The following is an 18,854-nucleotide window of genomic DNA, read 5'->3' on the forward strand; positions in this document are numbered from 1 at the left end:
TTAGGATGCTGAACTCTCTCCCCCTTCTCCCCCCTACACCCTCAGCTACATAACATCCTGGACTTTCGGACCCACAATGGCTGACTTGCACCACTCCACTTGCACTACTCCACTTGTATACTTGCACACTTTGCAACTTGTTGTCCTGAAAACACTTCTGAACACACTTTTGTTGCTCTTACATAACTTGCACCATTATGCCACTTGCATACTTAGGTAAAACAGAACTACCTCAGCCATTTATTGGCCTGATTTTTGCACTATTTTATTATATTGACTGTCTACTGTATGCACAACTGCACATTTCAACTCAAATTTTGCTGCTCTTATTTTCTTCATTGTACATGCCTTCTTATTTTCACTTTTACTTTTTATATTGTTTACTTGAATGTTATGTTTGTCTGTGACCTAACTGTTAAAATATGTCTTGTCTACACCGTGGGATAGAAGGAAACGCAATTTCGATCTCTTTGTATGTCTTGACATGTAAAGAAATTGACAATAAAGCAGACTTTGACTTGACTTTGAAAAGTATCAAAAGTACGCCTACGTGTTCGAGGCAGAATGACAGAAAACAATAATTGCGCAACAAGGCCTATCCTACAAAATGCAGTACAGTGCAGCGGGCCTACTTAAGTGTAGGCTACTAGAAAAAATGCAAATTAAACTAACTAGAATATTATAAACTCAAATAAAATTACAGTTAATTTAAATACATTTTATTTAATTAAAATTAAAAGTACGTCATCAGTGTGGCTAGAATTAACCCAAAAAGTGGACAAAACACAGACTATTAAATAAAAATGATGAACTTAATAAAAAAAGAGCTTTGGATACCATGGCAATATTAAGCCACATTCATAACCTGCAACTTCATATAGATATATTGGAAAAAAAATCAACAACAAAATTTAACATCAGTAATGTAACAACACGTAACTGTGAGTTTTACACACAGCGCAGGCGCGTAGTTACAACAGTAAGAGTGTACTCACCTGTCTGAGTCTTGTGCACCTTGACCTTCATCGTCTGCTCCAGGTGCAACGTCTCTGTTCATTCATTCTCAAAGAAAACGCAGTCCACGCGGTCCCTTCGTCTCGGATTATTGTCACAAGCTGACTCACACTCCGTCCTGTAGGTAACAGTTCCTCAGTGAGCGCTAAAGGACATCGCTGGAAGATACGCCGTGAACATTTTAGCATGTTAGCTTGTTAGCTAGCCACAGCATGCTCCTGTTGGTGACGCAAAAACGTGGGTGCGTTTGATTTGGGTCACCTGGCGAGCTGCGGGGTGGTGCATTTAATCTGTGAATAATTAAAGTAGATGCAACCTTTTTTTGTAGCGTATGCCGAGATTGAATAATGCTAACCATAAGATTTGTTATTTCTATTGTTTTTAAAAGTACAAGCACACAAAAAGAACTTTGTTACAGTGAAAAAAGCCTAAATGTAATCAGTTACATCCACCATTGGTACTTTCCATAACTGACAATAGTATAATTTTTGCTGACAATAAATGACAAAAATGATTCATCAATTATCAAAATTGTTGTTTATTAATTTTCTGGAATTGATTAATGGACTAATTGTTTAAGATTTATTTTTATTTTGAAACAACAAAACAGGAGAGCAGAATAACATGTTTTTTTTTTTTTACATCCCAGCAAAATATATATATATATATATATATGTGATATATGATCACTTTTTTATAAACTCATCTAAGGTTCCTTGCAATACATTAGATAGCCTTTCATAGGGAGAATGTATAGTAATTAATCATGCCACATTGATGATGTAGGTGGATAATGTAGATGTGTGCAGCATATAACTTGATACTTTATTTTACTTTATTATTTTGCCTTTTGAGCAGATAATGAGCTTAAACCAAGAAGACATGCTTTTGGGTTCATTGTCGTTTTAATGATAAGACATTTCTCAATCTCTGTTCAAACACAAGAACAATGTGATCAATGAACATGACCACATCAATGAAAATAATTGACAAGTTGTTTTTGTTCCTTCCGGCACACTGCAGAACATAAATCATCGTATTCTCTACATATTTTACAAGTCACATACAGTTCATTAATCTCAAATTGTGTTTCATGCGTATGGTTGTTTGGCTGATCTAGTAGTTGTTTCTGGCATTATACAAAACGGTGCATCCGGTCTGGTCATCTACAGCAGGTGAACACCAAAGTCCGTTTCCCAGCTATATTTCAGCTTTATTAAAATGGTTGGTCTTTTAAATTATAAACAGCAAAGAAAAGGAAGATGGCACAAACTTCTCAGTGTATATTGACTGATTAATTGTATACATATTCTACCAAAAACTACAAGTGACATTCTACCTGATGCTTAAAGAGGAACCGTGAATCGTTTAATTATTCACTTTTTTGCATTTTTCTCAGAAAGAAGTAAAAGTCAAGATTGGCTAAGTGTCAGATTTTAAGGCCTGCCTTCAGTGCGAGACCAGGACCTTAGTCTTTCCTCATGTCCTGAATTTTGGAATTAAATCAGAAAAAATCATGTTTAATGACTGAAATAAAAAAAAACTGTGCACCTCTAGTCTCTCTTTGCCCTTTAACATGATTAGCTAAATCTGATTGGCAAATTATTTTACAATTATGCAGCCATGTTTACATATACTCTCAGCGGTGCCCTAGGTAAATGTAATTGACAAGACACCCCAAATAAAATTCGATTTCCATTTATTATTTACATTCAGACTTTAATCAATTATGAATGACAGCTAATTAGTGGTGTGCAGGGGCCATCACTCTCTGGAGTGTCAAAGTCTACTAAATGTACTGTATGTCATGGAGTGTGGACATTGACAAAAAACCTTCCACCACTTTACAGATTTGGGTGTCTTTTTGCTGGGGTGAATTCACTAATCATCTGGGAAAAAGTGTGTGCAGTGTGTGTCTGTGTGCACATGCCCGCATGTGCTTGATAATAATAAGGCAAGTGAAAATGAAGAGGAGCTAAACTGTGTAAGTCATTTCTCATTTCCTTGCTTCAGTGCCTGTCAGAAGAAAGCCCTGCATTTTGAATGATGGCTCAGACAACAAAAAGTGAACAACAAACCCTGTGGCTCAGAGGAGAGATGGAGGAGGAAAAAGAAAGAAAGAAAGAGTGCAAACATTTATGACAAATACGAAAAATGACCCAGCAAACAAACAAGGCAAAATCCCAATATCAATGCCTTGATAATACCACTGAACATGCCCTGAAAGTGAAACGTAATAGAGAGAAAAAATTACCAATACAGTTGGCACTCATACAGTTTTGGAAGGACCTTTCAAGGGGCTGATTTAATGTGAGAGCATCAATCCTTTAGCAGCACAGGGCCTTGACAGCAAGTGAAAGTAATCTCTTCTTTATTAATGGGACTTTTCACTTTGGACCCGAGGCCTTTGGTATTCAATAATAGTAGTTCATAGTACAGACCTAAGGTAAGAACAATATGAAATCCGAACAAGTGGATGTGTTATGTATGAAAAGTGGAAAGTATTTTTTTCAAAATTTAGCAGTGCCCTTTGAGAAGAAGAAGAAGTAGAAGTAGAAGAAGAAGAAGAAGACCAAGAAGAAGAAGAAGAAGACCAAGAAAAGATGAGGAGATGTAAGAAACCAGACTCTGAAAAGAGCCTATTGTGTATTGTGATTCATGTGTGAAGAGAAAAACATTTTCTTCTTCAATTTAATTAGTTTTTTTTTTTGTCAGTTTGACTATTTCAATAATCTTGCATATAATGTATTCAAGGGCTACGTTCTTTATGAGGTAACTGCCGTAGGGTCCCTAAACAAATAAACTATGAAGCTAACTTAGTTCAAAACCCATTGTTTATGACTTGTTGATTTATGTCACAAAATCACTGTCAAACTCAGATAAAGTGTTGGGCAAATTCCTCTTCCTTACACTGAGCCTGGAAATATAGATTGACCTTCTTCTGCACTGGTAAATACACTCAAATACAATATCAATTTCAAAATATGAATACACTCTGACCCACAACTTCACTGTTTTAGTCACTCCCACAGCTCTCATAGTGTCAGTGTGTTGAAACAGTAGGCAGCTATTTTTAATGAAAAAAATCCCGAAAAACTCACTGTATGTATCTGACCAGCACAAAAAATAGACAGACAAAGTTAGCGACCAGTTTGTGAACATAAAAGTGACAGATATCTTTTCCTAAGAGAGTCCTAAAACAGGAAAGCACAGTAATTATTGGACTTCCATCCATCACAATTCCTTGCTAACAATTGTTTGGTTACAGATTAACCAATAGATAATTTGTTAATTTGTAACAGGGGGGACGGCCCAATAGAGACACCCTAGTGATGTGAAGACTGGTTCTTTTTAGTAACCCGCTATATAAGCGATAGCTTAGAGAATATTATAGATGCAAGATGAAACCAATTGAAAGGCGAGACTAAGAGAAAAAAATGCCAATTAAAAATCTGTCTGCTACTTCAGCAACACGGACAGCAACATGGATTAATTAATACACAGCACAGTTAGACTATTGAAGTTTCAGAGCCATGGTCGACGCCACGGATTCTAACTTGTACAAACCTTATACAGAAAAAAGGATCAATGAGTTAGGCAGACTAAACTGACATATTCAACTAAACAAACCCTCTGCTACTAGGACGTAGGGTGATTGCAGGTCAAAAAGCGGCATGCCATTTGGTAATTTTTGCTAACAAGGAGGATGGCATTACCTGTCAAAATGCCTCGTGAAATCCATCAACGTCAAAGGTGATAATGTCTGAAAGTTTTGCTTACAGCTTGTTCCTACAGCCCTCAAGTGGCCAAGAAAATCTGTTATTGTATTCTCTATAATAGTGAATATTTATGGATAAATAAGCATCATTAATGATAACAAAAATGAAAAAAAAAATAAACAAACATCTTAGCTGTCCTCACCTAGGAAAGCTCATTTGTTTGTATGTTTTATCAGAGTGCAGGTTTACTTAGGATCTACAAAATAATGCTTTCCAACCAATAAAAGACAAACATGAAATTACAGAACCACAGTGAATGCCAAGTGCACTTTGTCAGTGAGGATGATGGCTGCGTAGAGGCTTGAAGCCGAGTCTTCAGTTGAAGGATGACCTATCTACCATTCATACTGCCATTCTATTGCCTCTTGTGTAGCTCACTGTTTAGTTTTCATGAGCCGGTTTGAATTGCAATCGGATTTGTCAAAAGAAATGGCAGGGCATGTTTTTTATGCTCATTTGATGCTGGAGTAAAAATGATGATTGGTGATTAGCAACAGGCTCACTAACTCTACAATCACACAATCACAGACTGTTCTGCTTTCCAGAAGCAGCCATTAATCTGGCTGGTGCTTAAAAAAATGGCTGCTTCCTCAATGTACATCATCAGTTTTATATTTTAAAGCTGGAAATACCTAACCTTAGGTGTATGCTGCATTGCGATGTGTTCAATGAGGGCTAACAATGTCACTGCAGTAATTCACACAATTGTATGCACCAGGTTGTTAATGGCTGCGCAGTACCTGTATATACTTTGTTAGTTTCTTATGTGGGTCTTAGTGATTATTTTTTTATAGAACATAAACTCTAAATCAGATGGAAACTTGGAAAAATTATTTAATTTATCGTTCAGCTGTTCTCCAAATCCCAACCCCATTCTCTCACAGCACATGTACAGTTCAACGGAATAAAGCTAACGGTAGTGCCATTAGTTAAACATTAATGAGCCCTCAAAAGTTCATGGTGAATTCTTTTTTAAACTACTTCTGCGTTCCCTTGCAGATTTTCCACTTAAGATTCTTTTTCAAACAGTGGGTCATTGATTTCAGATAAAAGTAGACAATTGCTGGCTAATTATTTCTACCTGGCAACCGTTGATTTTGCCTACTTTTTCGTCCCTGGCAGATTTTTTCAGCAGTGGTTACCTGATCAGGCTAACCATGAAATGAACATTACAGGGCCCCCAAAGGTTCAGAGTGGGATTTTTTTTAAACTACTTTTACGTTTCCTCCCAATATATTTCGCATCCCCAGTATTTTTATTTATTTACTTCTTTATTTTTGTAAGTGACAATGTACACCATATGTACATCATAAATGGTATAATTTTATGTATTTTACTAGAGTTAGCTAAAGCTCATTTACATGTGTAGATTTCCTCCAGTCCAGTTATAATGCTGCATTTTAAGGAAAGGCTCTGCACATACAGAAAGGAGATTTGTCAGACTGTTTAATGTTTTCAGCTGACTCCTTTAAATACAAGAACCCTGTAAAAAAATGGTAAATATGCATTTGATGACTACATAACGTGCAATCAACGTTAGCATCCTTCCTCACAGCGGGGAAGTACTAAACAATGGAACTGCTAGTTGTGATTGGGCCATTTCATTTTTATGTAACATGAAAAAACTATTGTACTTAGTTACAATGTGCTTCTTGGCCTTTGTAGTTGCTACTTAGTTAGCTAGTGAGGCAGGCATGCTAAGGGTTACATTTTACAGAAACACACTGTTACTTTCATTCCTTACAATTTTGCTTGTGTTATGTTTTTTTTTAAATTATTAAAAGAAGACAACACCCAACAAATGCTCAATATAAGTATTACTCTTACTACAGCCCTACCACAACACTTAAGCACTAACCCTAATATGAGGGGAACACTCCTGCTGTACCTAGTTGCTATGCTACTGTAGGGTGGGGAGGGGTCAAGCAGATCCATCAACCAAAACCAAAATTCAGCTTGGGCACAAATAGTCTTGATAACAATCGAGTTGCCTCAAGCCTGATATGAAACTATCAGCTGTCTTGTAAACGAGGCCACATGTTACCAGCCAGCCTCTGATGAGCAACAAAACAAGTTTCCAAAGTTTATGCACTGCATTATTACTTATTAATTTCTTTTTGTGACAATCCCCAAGTCTCATCACAATGAAAAGCTTATTAATGGACCAAAGTCTTGAAGGCTCACATGGAATAACTTGCAGGAAATATATTCTGTAAATCCCCAAACATTAAAGTTTGCAAAATCTTTTAACACATTTGCTGTCAGATTTGACACCAGCACACATGATGGTTTGTACAGGCTCACACATGGGCATCATCTCTGTTGTTATCAGTGGGCTTAAATACTTGACACTTGGTGAGTGTTGTTGTAATATTAATTATTAGTGCTGTCAGTAAAACGCATCATTAACGCGATTAATAAATGCGATTAATCGTGTTCAATTACTATTTATTATTATTGTGATGTTTAGGCTTAATCTCTATCCCCCATTATGTCACTGGGATGATTTGTTAATAATACAGGATTTTAATGTATTAGCACACGCATTATTCACATATCCATCCGACTCAACCAGTCATCTAATCTTCATCTTCTGAAGAATCTTGCACTTGCATAGATTAGATACAAGATAGAGAAGTCTGATTTTCAGAGCCCTCTCATTTGGTTAACTCTTCCTTAAAACCTGTATATTCTACACTTTTTTTTTTTTTAATGTTTTTTTCCCCCTCTGTTTGCATTGTTTAGGGTCATATATTCATTAAAATGCTAGAAATATGGAAAATATGTGTGATTATAAGAGCATTTTCAACTATAAGAAACATATAAATACACCACATACTAATTACGTTCACATCACCAAATTTTACATGGACGGGCCAAACCCTAGGCATACATGTTATTACTAATTTATATATATATATATATATATATATATATTTAAAAAATGGGTCTCAAAATCCATTGAGGTATCTTTTCAATCAACTCACTGCCTGCCAAATGAGAGCCCCCTCTCAAAGACCCTCCAGTGAGCATTGAGGGGCTTTGTGATACATTTGGCAGTGGGTTTGAAAAGAAGAGCTGAATCTATAACCTGTGCAGAGGACAGAGACAATTGACGGTAGCGAAATCCTTCACATTGCTGTAATGGGTATAATTACACAAAGAAAAGGGCTGTTAGGTTAAATTACCCGTGATATTCACCATGGGTAATGACAGAAATTCAGAAGGTTAAATGACACCAGGAGCTGAATGACTTTTGACATTAAGGTACTTTTTAAAAACGGAATTATAGCAAAGCCTTTATGGGAAAATCCAATACCCTACACGTTGGACTGTAGAGATTGGTTTGAAAGAACTTTAAAAAAAAAGACCTTTTTTTGAGAGCACCCATGTCTTTAGAAGCCATCGTGAGACAATGATTTTGTCTAAAAAGCACTGCCCGAATAGTTTTACTTGCAGTTGCAGTGATTGCTGAGTGGTTCACCTACAAATACAAGTAACCTCGGCAGAAAAGGAAAAGCTGAATAGATTCAAGCAATTATTTGTATCCCCTAATATAGCCTCTTAGCTCAGGGCTTTTCAACTACTTTCCAAGTAGGTTTATTTATGAAAGTCTTCAGTTTTTCTTTCAGTGAGAACTATACTCTCTCTGGTCTAAATGCTGACCTTCGCAGACAGCAAACAGCCCAATTAGTGACTGAGAAGGTAAAGGGGGCTGGACCTGAGCCCTATGCAATTACCTCAAGTCACCCCACGAGCAGCCACCCACACAACTAATGCATCCATGTAGTGTTTGCCAATAATACTGTAAATGACCATGAAGAAAGAAAAGAGTCAGACGCTGTATGCACTTTTTTCACAGCAATCCTGCTGTTGAGTTTCTCAAGAGTTTCACTCTCTTTATCCATTTCAAATCAAGCCTTTTTCTCTTCTTTCAATTATACTTCGCTGGAGTTTTGCTGCCACTTACCCATGCGCTCGCTTTCCACTGCTGATTGCTTACATGAGTCGTGTGATCTGCTCTCCCGTGACTCAACAAAAAGCAGAAAGTCATATCAGACAGCATAATACATGTTAAATAGTTCATATGTAATGGATGTTCTTCTGTATGTGAACTTTAAGGCTAATCAGTAAAGAAAATCTATATTAAAAAAAATATGTTGCCATACATGTACCCAAGGGAAGCATGCATTAATTTATTCTAGAATATAAACTAAAAATACACATTATGTACAGTACACACCAAAATACCAAATATAAAACAGAAGTGAATAATATTACAGATAGTGAAGGAGCCAAGTAGCGCTCAGTTCTATAAGTAAGTACCAATCTTTGCCTGGTTTGAAAGTTTAACAGTTTTTTTAATACTAATACTGTAGGTATTATGCAATCATTGTAATATTGTCACACTGTAATAAGTGTAATAATTCAAGCATGAATCCCATTGTTGCATTCTTCAACAACTTCATAATGTGATAATACCGTTTCTTCAGCTTGCTCCACTGGGTGGACCACAAAAATAAATGAAAGCAGCTTTAAAGGTTGGGGAAGGGTCAGGGTTAAGGAATAACAAAACAACAAACCTTTACCTTGGTAGAACAAAGAATGCAAGCCTGCAGCTTCTGGAGTAAAAAGGAAGAATGAGTAGGCTTATCCTAAAAAGCTATGGCTAGACTCACAAAAAAAGCATCCCTATCAATCATAACTTATGACCCACTAAAAGTGTGTATAAATCTGAGAAGACCCTGCCCTCCTGCTGTAATTTCTCTTTATTTTCATTTCTGGGCATCAGCCTTTGGGTAATGGGAGTGTTGGCCCCACGTACGCGCAATCACACATCCAAGAGGAAGCTACAAAAATGGCAGATACAGCGCAGGAAAAAACACCAAGCAGACAAAACTCGTTCCAAAATGAGAGTGAATCTGGGGTTGGCTTTCACCCGCTGGCGAGCACAAGTCGGGGGGCGGGCGCTTCTGGTGTCGTTGAGCCAAGGAAGAAGTGGGGTGAACTTTGAATGTTGTGTGACCGTCCTCTCTAAGCGGCAAATGTGGGATTAACATGACAACTTGTTAAGTGTACACAGCACTAAAGGCAGCATAAGTAGGATTTCTCTGTTGCGATTTGTAAAACTATTTGCATAACCACAAGAGGTTGCCTGTCAGGAAAAACACAAGTGAGAATAGTCTTGTAAATATTTGCTCTTTCTACAACAGACTAGAGGCTCACATTTTTTCAGGGTGTCAATTTTACTGTTCATCACGTAACAAGATCAGGAAAGGGAAAAAAGTCAACAGGAGCAGGCAGGATGGGATTCATTATAATAGGTCAGTTATTATATGCAAAAAAACACGACAGGATAGGAGTCATTCTTCCTGGATTGGGATGGGAAAAGATTTCTTTGTGGGAATGGGATGGGACAGTAGTACAAATGTATAGCATAGATGACATTTAATGAATGGCATTTGATTGTTGCATTAGAGTGAGTGTAGGAAGAAACCCCTTGCCCTTTGACTTTAAGGCACTGAGACATAGTTTAACATAAACATTTATATCTGACATACAAAGTTAAACATCTGCTCAAACTCCTTTGTTGCTGTAACATGTTATCCATGTTGAAAGTTATACACAGAATTTGAAAAAAAAAATACAGAAAACAAAAATGGGTCCAGATATGCAAGGCACACATGAAATTATTATTGTTACGGTTTGATTTCTATGTTTAAAGGAATAGATCAACATATTTTGAAATACACCCCCCTTTTTCGCTGTGAGTAGCATGAGAATGAAATATTACTTACATGTCTGTATGATAAAGATATAGCTACAGCTAGCTGCCAGTTAGCTTAGCTTAGCATAAAGACCGGGAACAGAGGGGAAAAGCCACAAAGAAGAAATTAAGCATACCAGCACCTCTCAAGCCTTCAAAGAAAGAGTCAGGCTAGCAGTTTCACTCTGTATCCAGTATTCATGCTAAGCTAAGCTAAGATGCTGCTCTTGCTTACTGTACACACTTTACTGTACACACATGAGAGGGATTTCCATCATCTCATCTAACTCTGGGCAAGAAAGAGAATAAGCATAGTTTTCAAAATGTTAAAAATGTTGAAAGTGCAACATCATGTCATTGGAAATGAACTGAACAGGTCCACCGTGCAAAGATTAGAAGAACAGCCATTTAAGGAGAAGAAGAAGAACCCCTCAGAATATAGTGTCTTTGTCTTCTCCCCCATACCAAGGGGTGAGTTTAACCACGTAGGGTCTGGGATTACAAAGACGTTGCTCAGGTTCAAGCTCTAAAGAAGATGACTCCAGTGAGCTCAGTGACCCTGTGGGAGACCCGGACCCCTCATATGCATAGGTTTTTAGGCAGTCAAATGGGGGAACGTAAGGATCCTGATCTGCCTCTGTCAGCCTGTCCAAAATAAACTGTCTGAAGAGCTCATCGTCCGGACCAATGAGGTGGGATTCTCTGAGGGACATGCGTATGCTGGCCCTGACATCCTCCCTCCGCAGCCTCCTGTCTCTTCTCCTAGGGTGGTGGCGCAGCGGTACGCTGGGCTGGCAGAAGTCCAGGCCTGCTCCTCCACCCCCTAGTTCTCCGTAATACAGCACCTTCTGCGACACCATCTCAGGCAGCTCCAGCTCTTTCACCTCCACCTCCAATCCCTCCTGCTGCTTCTGCCTGTGCCTCCTCACCATCAGCATTAGAATTGACAGCACTACAGACGCAACACAGCACGAGATCATTACCGTTAAACACCAGGGCATGAGCTTAGTGAGAAAAAAGCATGTGCTTGATGGAGCATAGAATGTACTTGTACACCGGAAATAATCGCAGCCAGATTTGTTTTTCTAAAACATGTTGTGGATGAAAAAATCAAATTGAAATCAATTTGGGCTATGACTTACCTTTTTTAATTTTAAGTCACGCATTAAAGAAGACTTATTTTATTTGCTCCATGTGACACAGGATCTAAAAGAGTGTTTATTTTTATTCTGTTGGGGTTTTCACAGGGTATTGTGCTCATCAGACAGAATGTTAGCATAGCCGGTATTGTCATTAATCTTTCATGTGATGGGCAAAGGGAGGACACAAAGCAGCCGAGGTCATAATAAAGCTCTTCACTATGCAAACCCATCAATGTCCCAAGGTGGCATTGCTACTGATGTATTGCAACCAAAATGGTCATTACCTGACATCATTGCTTTGCAAGCTTTCAGCATTTTAAAAGGATGTGTTAAAGGCACGCTGGTGAGTTTAAAAAAAAAAGGATTCAAATGAAAGTGTAAATATGTTAATGAAAAATCCTGCTGTTGAACACTTGTTTATATACTTGCCAAAATGATGCGAGGTGGAGCTTTTCTAGCTCAACAGTTCCACTGAAAAAGAATTACTTTTTTACAACAAAATATCAGCGGGGTCTGTCTGTCTGTCTGTCTGTCTGTCTAAGGACTATTCTGGCTTTTTAGGAGTTTGATCCTTGGTTAACTTAATATCTCAGAACCATGAGTGAAGTAATAATAGATGTTGAGCATTATTCAAAGTAGACAATGTGTTCTGTCTTCTGAAAATCCTAGTCTACATCTTCAGTGAAAGCCTTTGTGAAGCCACAGTGCAAAAACAATCTACCCTCTAGTACACTTCACTCTTCTTGTTTAAACAAAACAATCTACATTTGCAACATGCCTCTCAGAAAGAGCAATCTTGTTTCACATCTGTCTTTTCAGACTCACTGAGGTTGGGACAAATTTGCCAAAATATTGGCAAAACAAGATCTTTGGATATTCTGCAGTAGCCTTTTTATTAGCTGTTTGGAAGATGTGTGAAGATGCCAAACCCCAGAAAGAGTACCTCTGGACAATTTCCTGTAAATAGTTTGACATTATTTTGCCTAGTGTAATTCTATTGGCTTGTACTGTACAATATATGACCAGCCTATTTTTTTTTTTTTTACACTTGAATTGCTTGAATCTCTATTCTCTATACATTTGACATTCAATTAAATGCTTTGTTATTTTCTTCCCTTCTTTCTTTAAGACTTAAGTACGGTTTCCATCCAAATGTTTCACAAATTTTAAAAACAGAAAAGAAAATCTTCCATTCACAACAACTATGCAATTGTTAGCTGTTGGTTCATCAAAATAAGTACATTATTATTTATATACTATACATATACTATTTCTCCAGTCAGAAAACCATTATACCATTACAGAAGGAGAGGGCCACCCACCAAACGGTGAAAAACAATGTAAAAAAACTCATTGGAAAGACATTTCTGTTTGTTTCATCCCCCTTTCCTGACTCTCTGTTGTCCATCAGACCACACATGAGACAAGAATTAGCTACAGCACACCTGGCGGTCCTCCCCGCCGCTACACCGTGAGAAGAGCTGACGGCAGCAGCTCAAGAGCACCAGAGACCTTAGCGACTGGAGCCACTTAAAATTTAGCCAGCTGAGTGCAAACCACCACTTTTAAATCATGACTTTTTCAAAACTCTTGCAGTTCCACTCAGTTTTTTTTTAAGTGCAAATTAAAAATGTGCATAAAAACAGATGGATGGAATCCATAGATGATGTTGATGCCAGATTGCTAAGACTTCCAAGAGACCAGACTCCAAAAAAAGCCAGTATATGTATCTGTATTATATCACAGTTTCATTATCTGGCACTGGATGATACAAGGTAAGACAATGCTTTCTTACCAGTGAGTGTGACAAGGCAGATCAGAAGCCCAAACAAGGTTTGCAGGCTGACCCCCATGGACAGGGCGAGGGCCTCTACCCCCCCGGTGGGACAATGGCCGGCAGTCTGGCAGCTGCACACGTTGATGGTCAAAGTGCTGGTGCTGGAGAGTGCTGGAGAGCCGCTGTCCGTCACCACAACAGGCAGGAGATACTGTGTTCGATCCTTGCGGGTAAATGTACTCCTGCGGGCCACAATGCCGGCTGTATTGTCTAAAAATGTGAAGAATGGTGCACTTTTTAATTTGAGTGATGGTATTTTGAAACATAGTTATGTGATTTACAATACAATCCCAGTTCTCTGAAAGGCTCGAGCACCTTGTCAAATCTAAATTTCAGTGTGAACATTTGGAAAATCTGTTTTAGTTCTTCATCAAGGCACCTAACACTAACTTTTTGGGAGTTAAATGAGTCCCGTGGTATTGGGAAATGTGTTTTATTAAGTGTATGATTCATTATTCATTTTTTGGTTGCTGACTAGACCACTGTGCTTGTGTGACCTAACTTTTCGACGCGTACAACGATTCTGAGAAAGCGTTGACCGCCCACTGACCACAAGGCAAACACTGATTTAATTTACGTGAGAAGCAGTCAGCCGCCAAAAACACAACACTACTTAAGGTTTTCATTCCAAAATGTGGCAAAACACTTACGTGTACATAATGTTCAATCAAATTATTGTAAACATGACAATAGTTATACCCCTGCTCACACATGAGAGGAACTTTGAGTATGGCTCCAACTGGTTTTATTTATCCACTTATGGTATGTCCCACGTCTTAAAGCCCCCAAACTGAAGTAAAAATTTAAATCCAGGATTTTTACTTTAGTATTTCCACACCAGTTATAAAGGTAAATGATCTGAATACTTCTTTCACCAGCACTAATTGAATAAAACCTTGATTGTCTCTAATAGTGAAGTTTGGATTGATGTGCTTCTCAGGGACCATAGAGTAGTAGAAGTGGTGTCCCTCCACAGGATCGTCCGGATCAACAGCACTGAGCAACTGAATGACCTGAGAGAAACAAAGACACATTTCTAAGAAAATAGAAGCAGATTTCAGATTTTCTCATATGCAGCATTTGTATTTTCCTTTTCCAAAAAGACAATCTCATTCAGTAGCTGGCAATGCTATTGTTCTAATATGGTATAGTGCTGTAAAATAGTAAAATGACTCCTTTTGAGTCCATTAACGTTTTTTAAAAAAGAACATTGATGTAACACATGTTGCAATATGAGATTTTTTTCTGTCAGCTTCTTGGAAATCTCATGGCCACACTGCTATAAATCATAAACATCAGTGCATCATAATATACATACTTCTCCCGCCTGTGTTCCCTCACAGATATATGGCTGGTAATCTCTTGCAAGCCTTGGCACATTGTCGTTTATGTCCAGCACTTTGATGAACACCACCACAGAGGAGGATAAATGGTTCTGCGCTGTAGTAGTGAAGATAGACATTTTCTGGAGTCCAGTGGGTGCATGTATCATAAATGCTTTGTAAAAGCTCTGTCAAAATAATACTGAAGAATGATAAATGTTTCTTCTTCTTGAAACAAGACTGTGGAGCAAACAAATGGGTATCGGCATTGCGCTGCTTTTTCCAAAACCAAGACATAATTAACATTATAAAACAGTGAAAAAGACTTCTTTGAACATTTTACGGTTTGTATCCCCCTCGACCAGTGGTCAATCTTTTGAAGTAGGCCTACTGCTTTATCGATATCATCTGTCATGTTGAATTTTGTCTCGCATTGCCAGACTTCTACATCTCCAGATCTCCAAAGTGCTGTGTCAGAGCTGGCTCACTTATGTTTTTTTGAACCGATGCTAAGCCAGAGATGCGGCATGGTGCCTGCATCACCAGATGTATGATAAGTATCTTCTTTGTGCAATCATTTTGCCCTCTTTATCATGTACATTACAATCAATAATGCCAAAAATGTCATTATGTATGATTATTAGAACATTTTCAAAATAGATGTTGGATTTAATCTTCGCTTGCGAGCATAGCTGTCTCTCGCTCCTGCTGCAGCCACCGACATCACTCTCAATTGCAACGGTTTTGGTTCAGGTCATACAGTGGACTCATACATTTTGATCAATTTGTAGTTCATATTATTGGAAATTACCCTTCCTGTACTTCTGGTTGGGAATCACTGCTCTAGACTCTAGATTTTTTTTACATTTCTCATTAACTCGTTATTGTGAATAAATTTAGGTTTCATGACAGATACATGTGCATTAAGTTGACCATATAAACAAGATGCTACAGTACAAAACAGGAAATTCTTCTTACTTGTTTCCTTGGCTTCAACAGTCACATTGTGCCAGTTTGCAGTCTCTTGGTCCAAAGCTTTAGCAACAGTTATAGTTCCATTGTTTGGGTCTATTTTGAAAGCTTTTGGTTTATCACTCCTTTTGTCAATTGAATATCTGGAAGAAAAATCACAGAAACACACATTTAGTAGGCAAGGTTGTTTCCTGGGCAAACAAAACATTGTGATACCACAGGGAGATTAATTAGGAAAACCGCTCAATTTTTTATCTGTTGACAGATATCCAACAAAGAGAGCACAAACGCACACACACACACAAACACACACACACACACAGGCTAGTGTGACAAAGAAACAAAGCATATCACACAGATGGCATAGACACAGTTCTGTACAGTTTTTTTGTTAGTTTAATGAATATTATTTCAAACCTGAGCACAGACCTTTTCTATATATTCTATTTGTCTTCAGTGAGTAAATATAATTTAAAAACAATGAGACAGGGAACCTTGTAAACATGGAGAAATGTTCTTTCTTGAATTAAATATTAGACACAATGTTAAAGGTGCTGCAGCTACTGTGACAAAAATACACATCATTGTTTCTTGTTTTCTGATAGTGGGTGACAAGTTAGGGCCTGCAATATTTTTATGTAAAAATAAAACTTAATAAAGTATCATCCACAGGCAACACAAACAGAATTGTTTATTAAGGAAATACTGCACAGGTCTTTGACACAACCATAGATTTAACACTCATTAATATAAGTAATTATTATTAACATTATGGCGAATTAGAGTAACCAGGAGTGAAAACACAATGAGTAATGAGTAATTTCTGTGAGCCACATTACTGATGACAACATGGAAAATAAGCCAATTTGACCAAAGCAAACTTAATTATATTTAGTAGAACTGTTGAAACCCCTAAAATGTCAGCCTCAATGTATTAATCAATGAGACACTGTCTCCAAAGGGACAGTAATAGACGCTAGGCTGAGGATGATGTGCAGCACCTGCCACTCTTAAGCTCTGCTGAGCTGGACTACAGGCACCAGTATTACTACTGTCTCCGTCTGCAACGTGCCCCACTTGCAAATGACTGCAAATCCCAATTCCATATGCCACCTTCTATGGTGCTTTATTACAATCCCACGTCCTAGCCACGTTGCTTTGTGATAATACCCTGGCAAAAGATAGAAAAAGTCTGTGAGGTATAAAAAAAAAAAAAATCGTCATGATTTATTCAGCAGGGCTCATTTCCTCCTAAAGTAATATGAGATAAATATGACCATGTACAGGGTATCCAGAGATCAAGGGTAAAAATGGATGCACCGAGCCAGTAACACTATTTGAAATAGAATGATTTTTCACCCTGTAGAGAAAGCTGTCTGGGGACGTTCTGCCCCCACCAGCTTTATCATTCCTGCTGTTGGGTGGCAGATGCCATTCTTCCTGTTATAGACGATTCACATTACCTACCTGATGGGATTGTTGACTGCGTCAGTATCTCTGGCACTGACACTGCCAACCACAGTTCCCACAGCTGCATTTTCAGGAACTTTCCACTCGTAGACCGCTGAGAGGTAGACTGGCGGCTCGTCCACATCCTCCACAACAATCTTAAGCGTTGTCCTGTCCGTGAACTCCTCCAGAGTCAGAAACCGAGTGTCCACGTGATCATTGACTGCTTCTGCGGCCATTACAAAACGCCTTTTAGTTTCATAGTCCAAAGGCTGTGAACGAAAGAAATACCTCTTAATAATTCATATAGATTTAGTGTCTGTTATAAGCAGAAAACACCTTGTTCATCGCCAATTTAACAAGCGTAAAGAGCAACAACTTTTCAAATATGTTTTGCCAACTAGTATGTAAAACAGATGATCATTCCCATGGGAGCAGGAAATCACTCAAACGCAATGTTAAAATTTTTTAGTCAATGTCAATAAGCTTCCAGCTGTGAGCACACACTTAAATAATGCTGCATTTTTTAATTAACGTTATGATGCCAGTAATAACAAAACAGCATGCAAACCATTACTGCGCTCCCAAAATAATTCAGAGACAGAGTCAGTAATGTTTTTTTATTTCATTATAACAGCATCTAAATTAAAATCTATGAAGGAAAAGCATGCTGTTTCCAGTGATGGGATAGAACTAAAAGTACATTTACTCAAGTACAGTTCCTAAAGGTATAATCGCCAATATTATCCTAAAAAACAATGTGTAGACTAATACACAAATAAACATCTCAATCATTACTTATGACCCCCTAGAAGTGTGGTGGCAGTCTCTGCAATCTGTATTTCATTATCTTTTTTTTGCAGGACGTTTAAGGGCGTCAGCAAAGAGTGATAGCAACATTAAATGCTGTGTATTACAAACAGTAAGCAATACTGCACATTATACATTAGGTATAATATTTATATGTTTTACTACATCACATATAACTTAATTTACTGTACAGATTTATATTATGAATACAACATATACATTAACAAATACATCATGATGTATTATTGTAGGTTAAGCAACCAAGCAGTATATAAACTAGTTGGAATAAGCTCCTCGTTTACCAGCTGCAACATTTAAGTGATGTTAACTTAATGCATCAATAAGTATAATGCAGTCAAATAATATATTATTCTTAAATGGGCCATTCTGCATAAACACACTTACTTTTGGTTCTTTAAGTACATTTTTATGTAGATAATTTTTTATGACTCTTTTTTTGTGTGCCAATCTGACGGCCACATTCTGCTTCATGATGTATCACGCACACGTTTAAAGAGCTGATAGGTAACATTTCACTGGAATTGTACCTTGTACGATTTTATGTGACAAATACAAATTGCTTGATTGGTTGATTGATTGATTGATATTGCTGTCAGGTGTGTTACTGTGTGTTATTGTTGGGTCTCTGTGCCAGGCTGTTACACTGTTGCTGCTTTTGTGTGTGCCAGCTGTCTGTGTGTGCGCAAAGTGACAGGATATGTTGCCATACCCATACCATATCAGGTGTAATGTTTTTTTTTT

At 37.8% G+C, this 18,854-nt stretch overlaps 1 protein-coding gene across 4 annotated transcripts in view; it reads right to left on the bottom strand.

Moving 5' to 3' along the window:
- cdh19 (cadherin 19, type 2) overlaps window positions 1-18,854 on the bottom strand; it is a 34,173-nt gene that overhangs the window by 3,557 nt on the left and 11,762 nt on the right. The window contains exons 7-13 of one of the 4 annotated variants that reach the window (XR_004327409.1): window positions 17,301-17,554; window positions 15,840-15,976; window positions 14,858-14,979; window positions 14,435-14,552; window positions 13,498-13,749; window positions 10,220-11,512; window positions 786-790 (exon numbers count right to left, since the gene is read on the bottom strand). Coding sequence is in view for 3 of the 4 variants with exons in the window: in XM_032503407.1 (XP_032359298.1) it covers window positions 10,992-11,512; window positions 13,498-13,749; window positions 14,435-14,552; window positions 14,858-14,979; window positions 15,840-15,976; window positions 17,301-17,554 (1,404 nt within the window). In the remaining variant the exon portion in view is untranslated. Of the gene's footprint in view, window positions 1-785; window positions 791-9,011; window positions 12,174-13,497; window positions 13,750-14,434; window positions 14,553-14,857; window positions 14,980-15,839; window positions 15,977-17,300; window positions 17,555-18,854 lie in introns of those variants that run through there. The other 3 variants (XM_032503409.1, XM_032503407.1, XM_032503408.1) reach the window with 3 other exon arrangements.

The sequence above is a fragment of the Etheostoma spectabile genome, chromosome 22, assembly GCF_008692095.1.
Source record: "Etheostoma spectabile isolate EspeVRDwgs_2016 chromosome 22, UIUC_Espe_1.0, whole genome shotgun sequence".
NCBI classification, from domain to species: domain Eukaryota; kingdom Metazoa; phylum Chordata; class Actinopteri; order Perciformes; family Percidae; genus Etheostoma; species Etheostoma spectabile.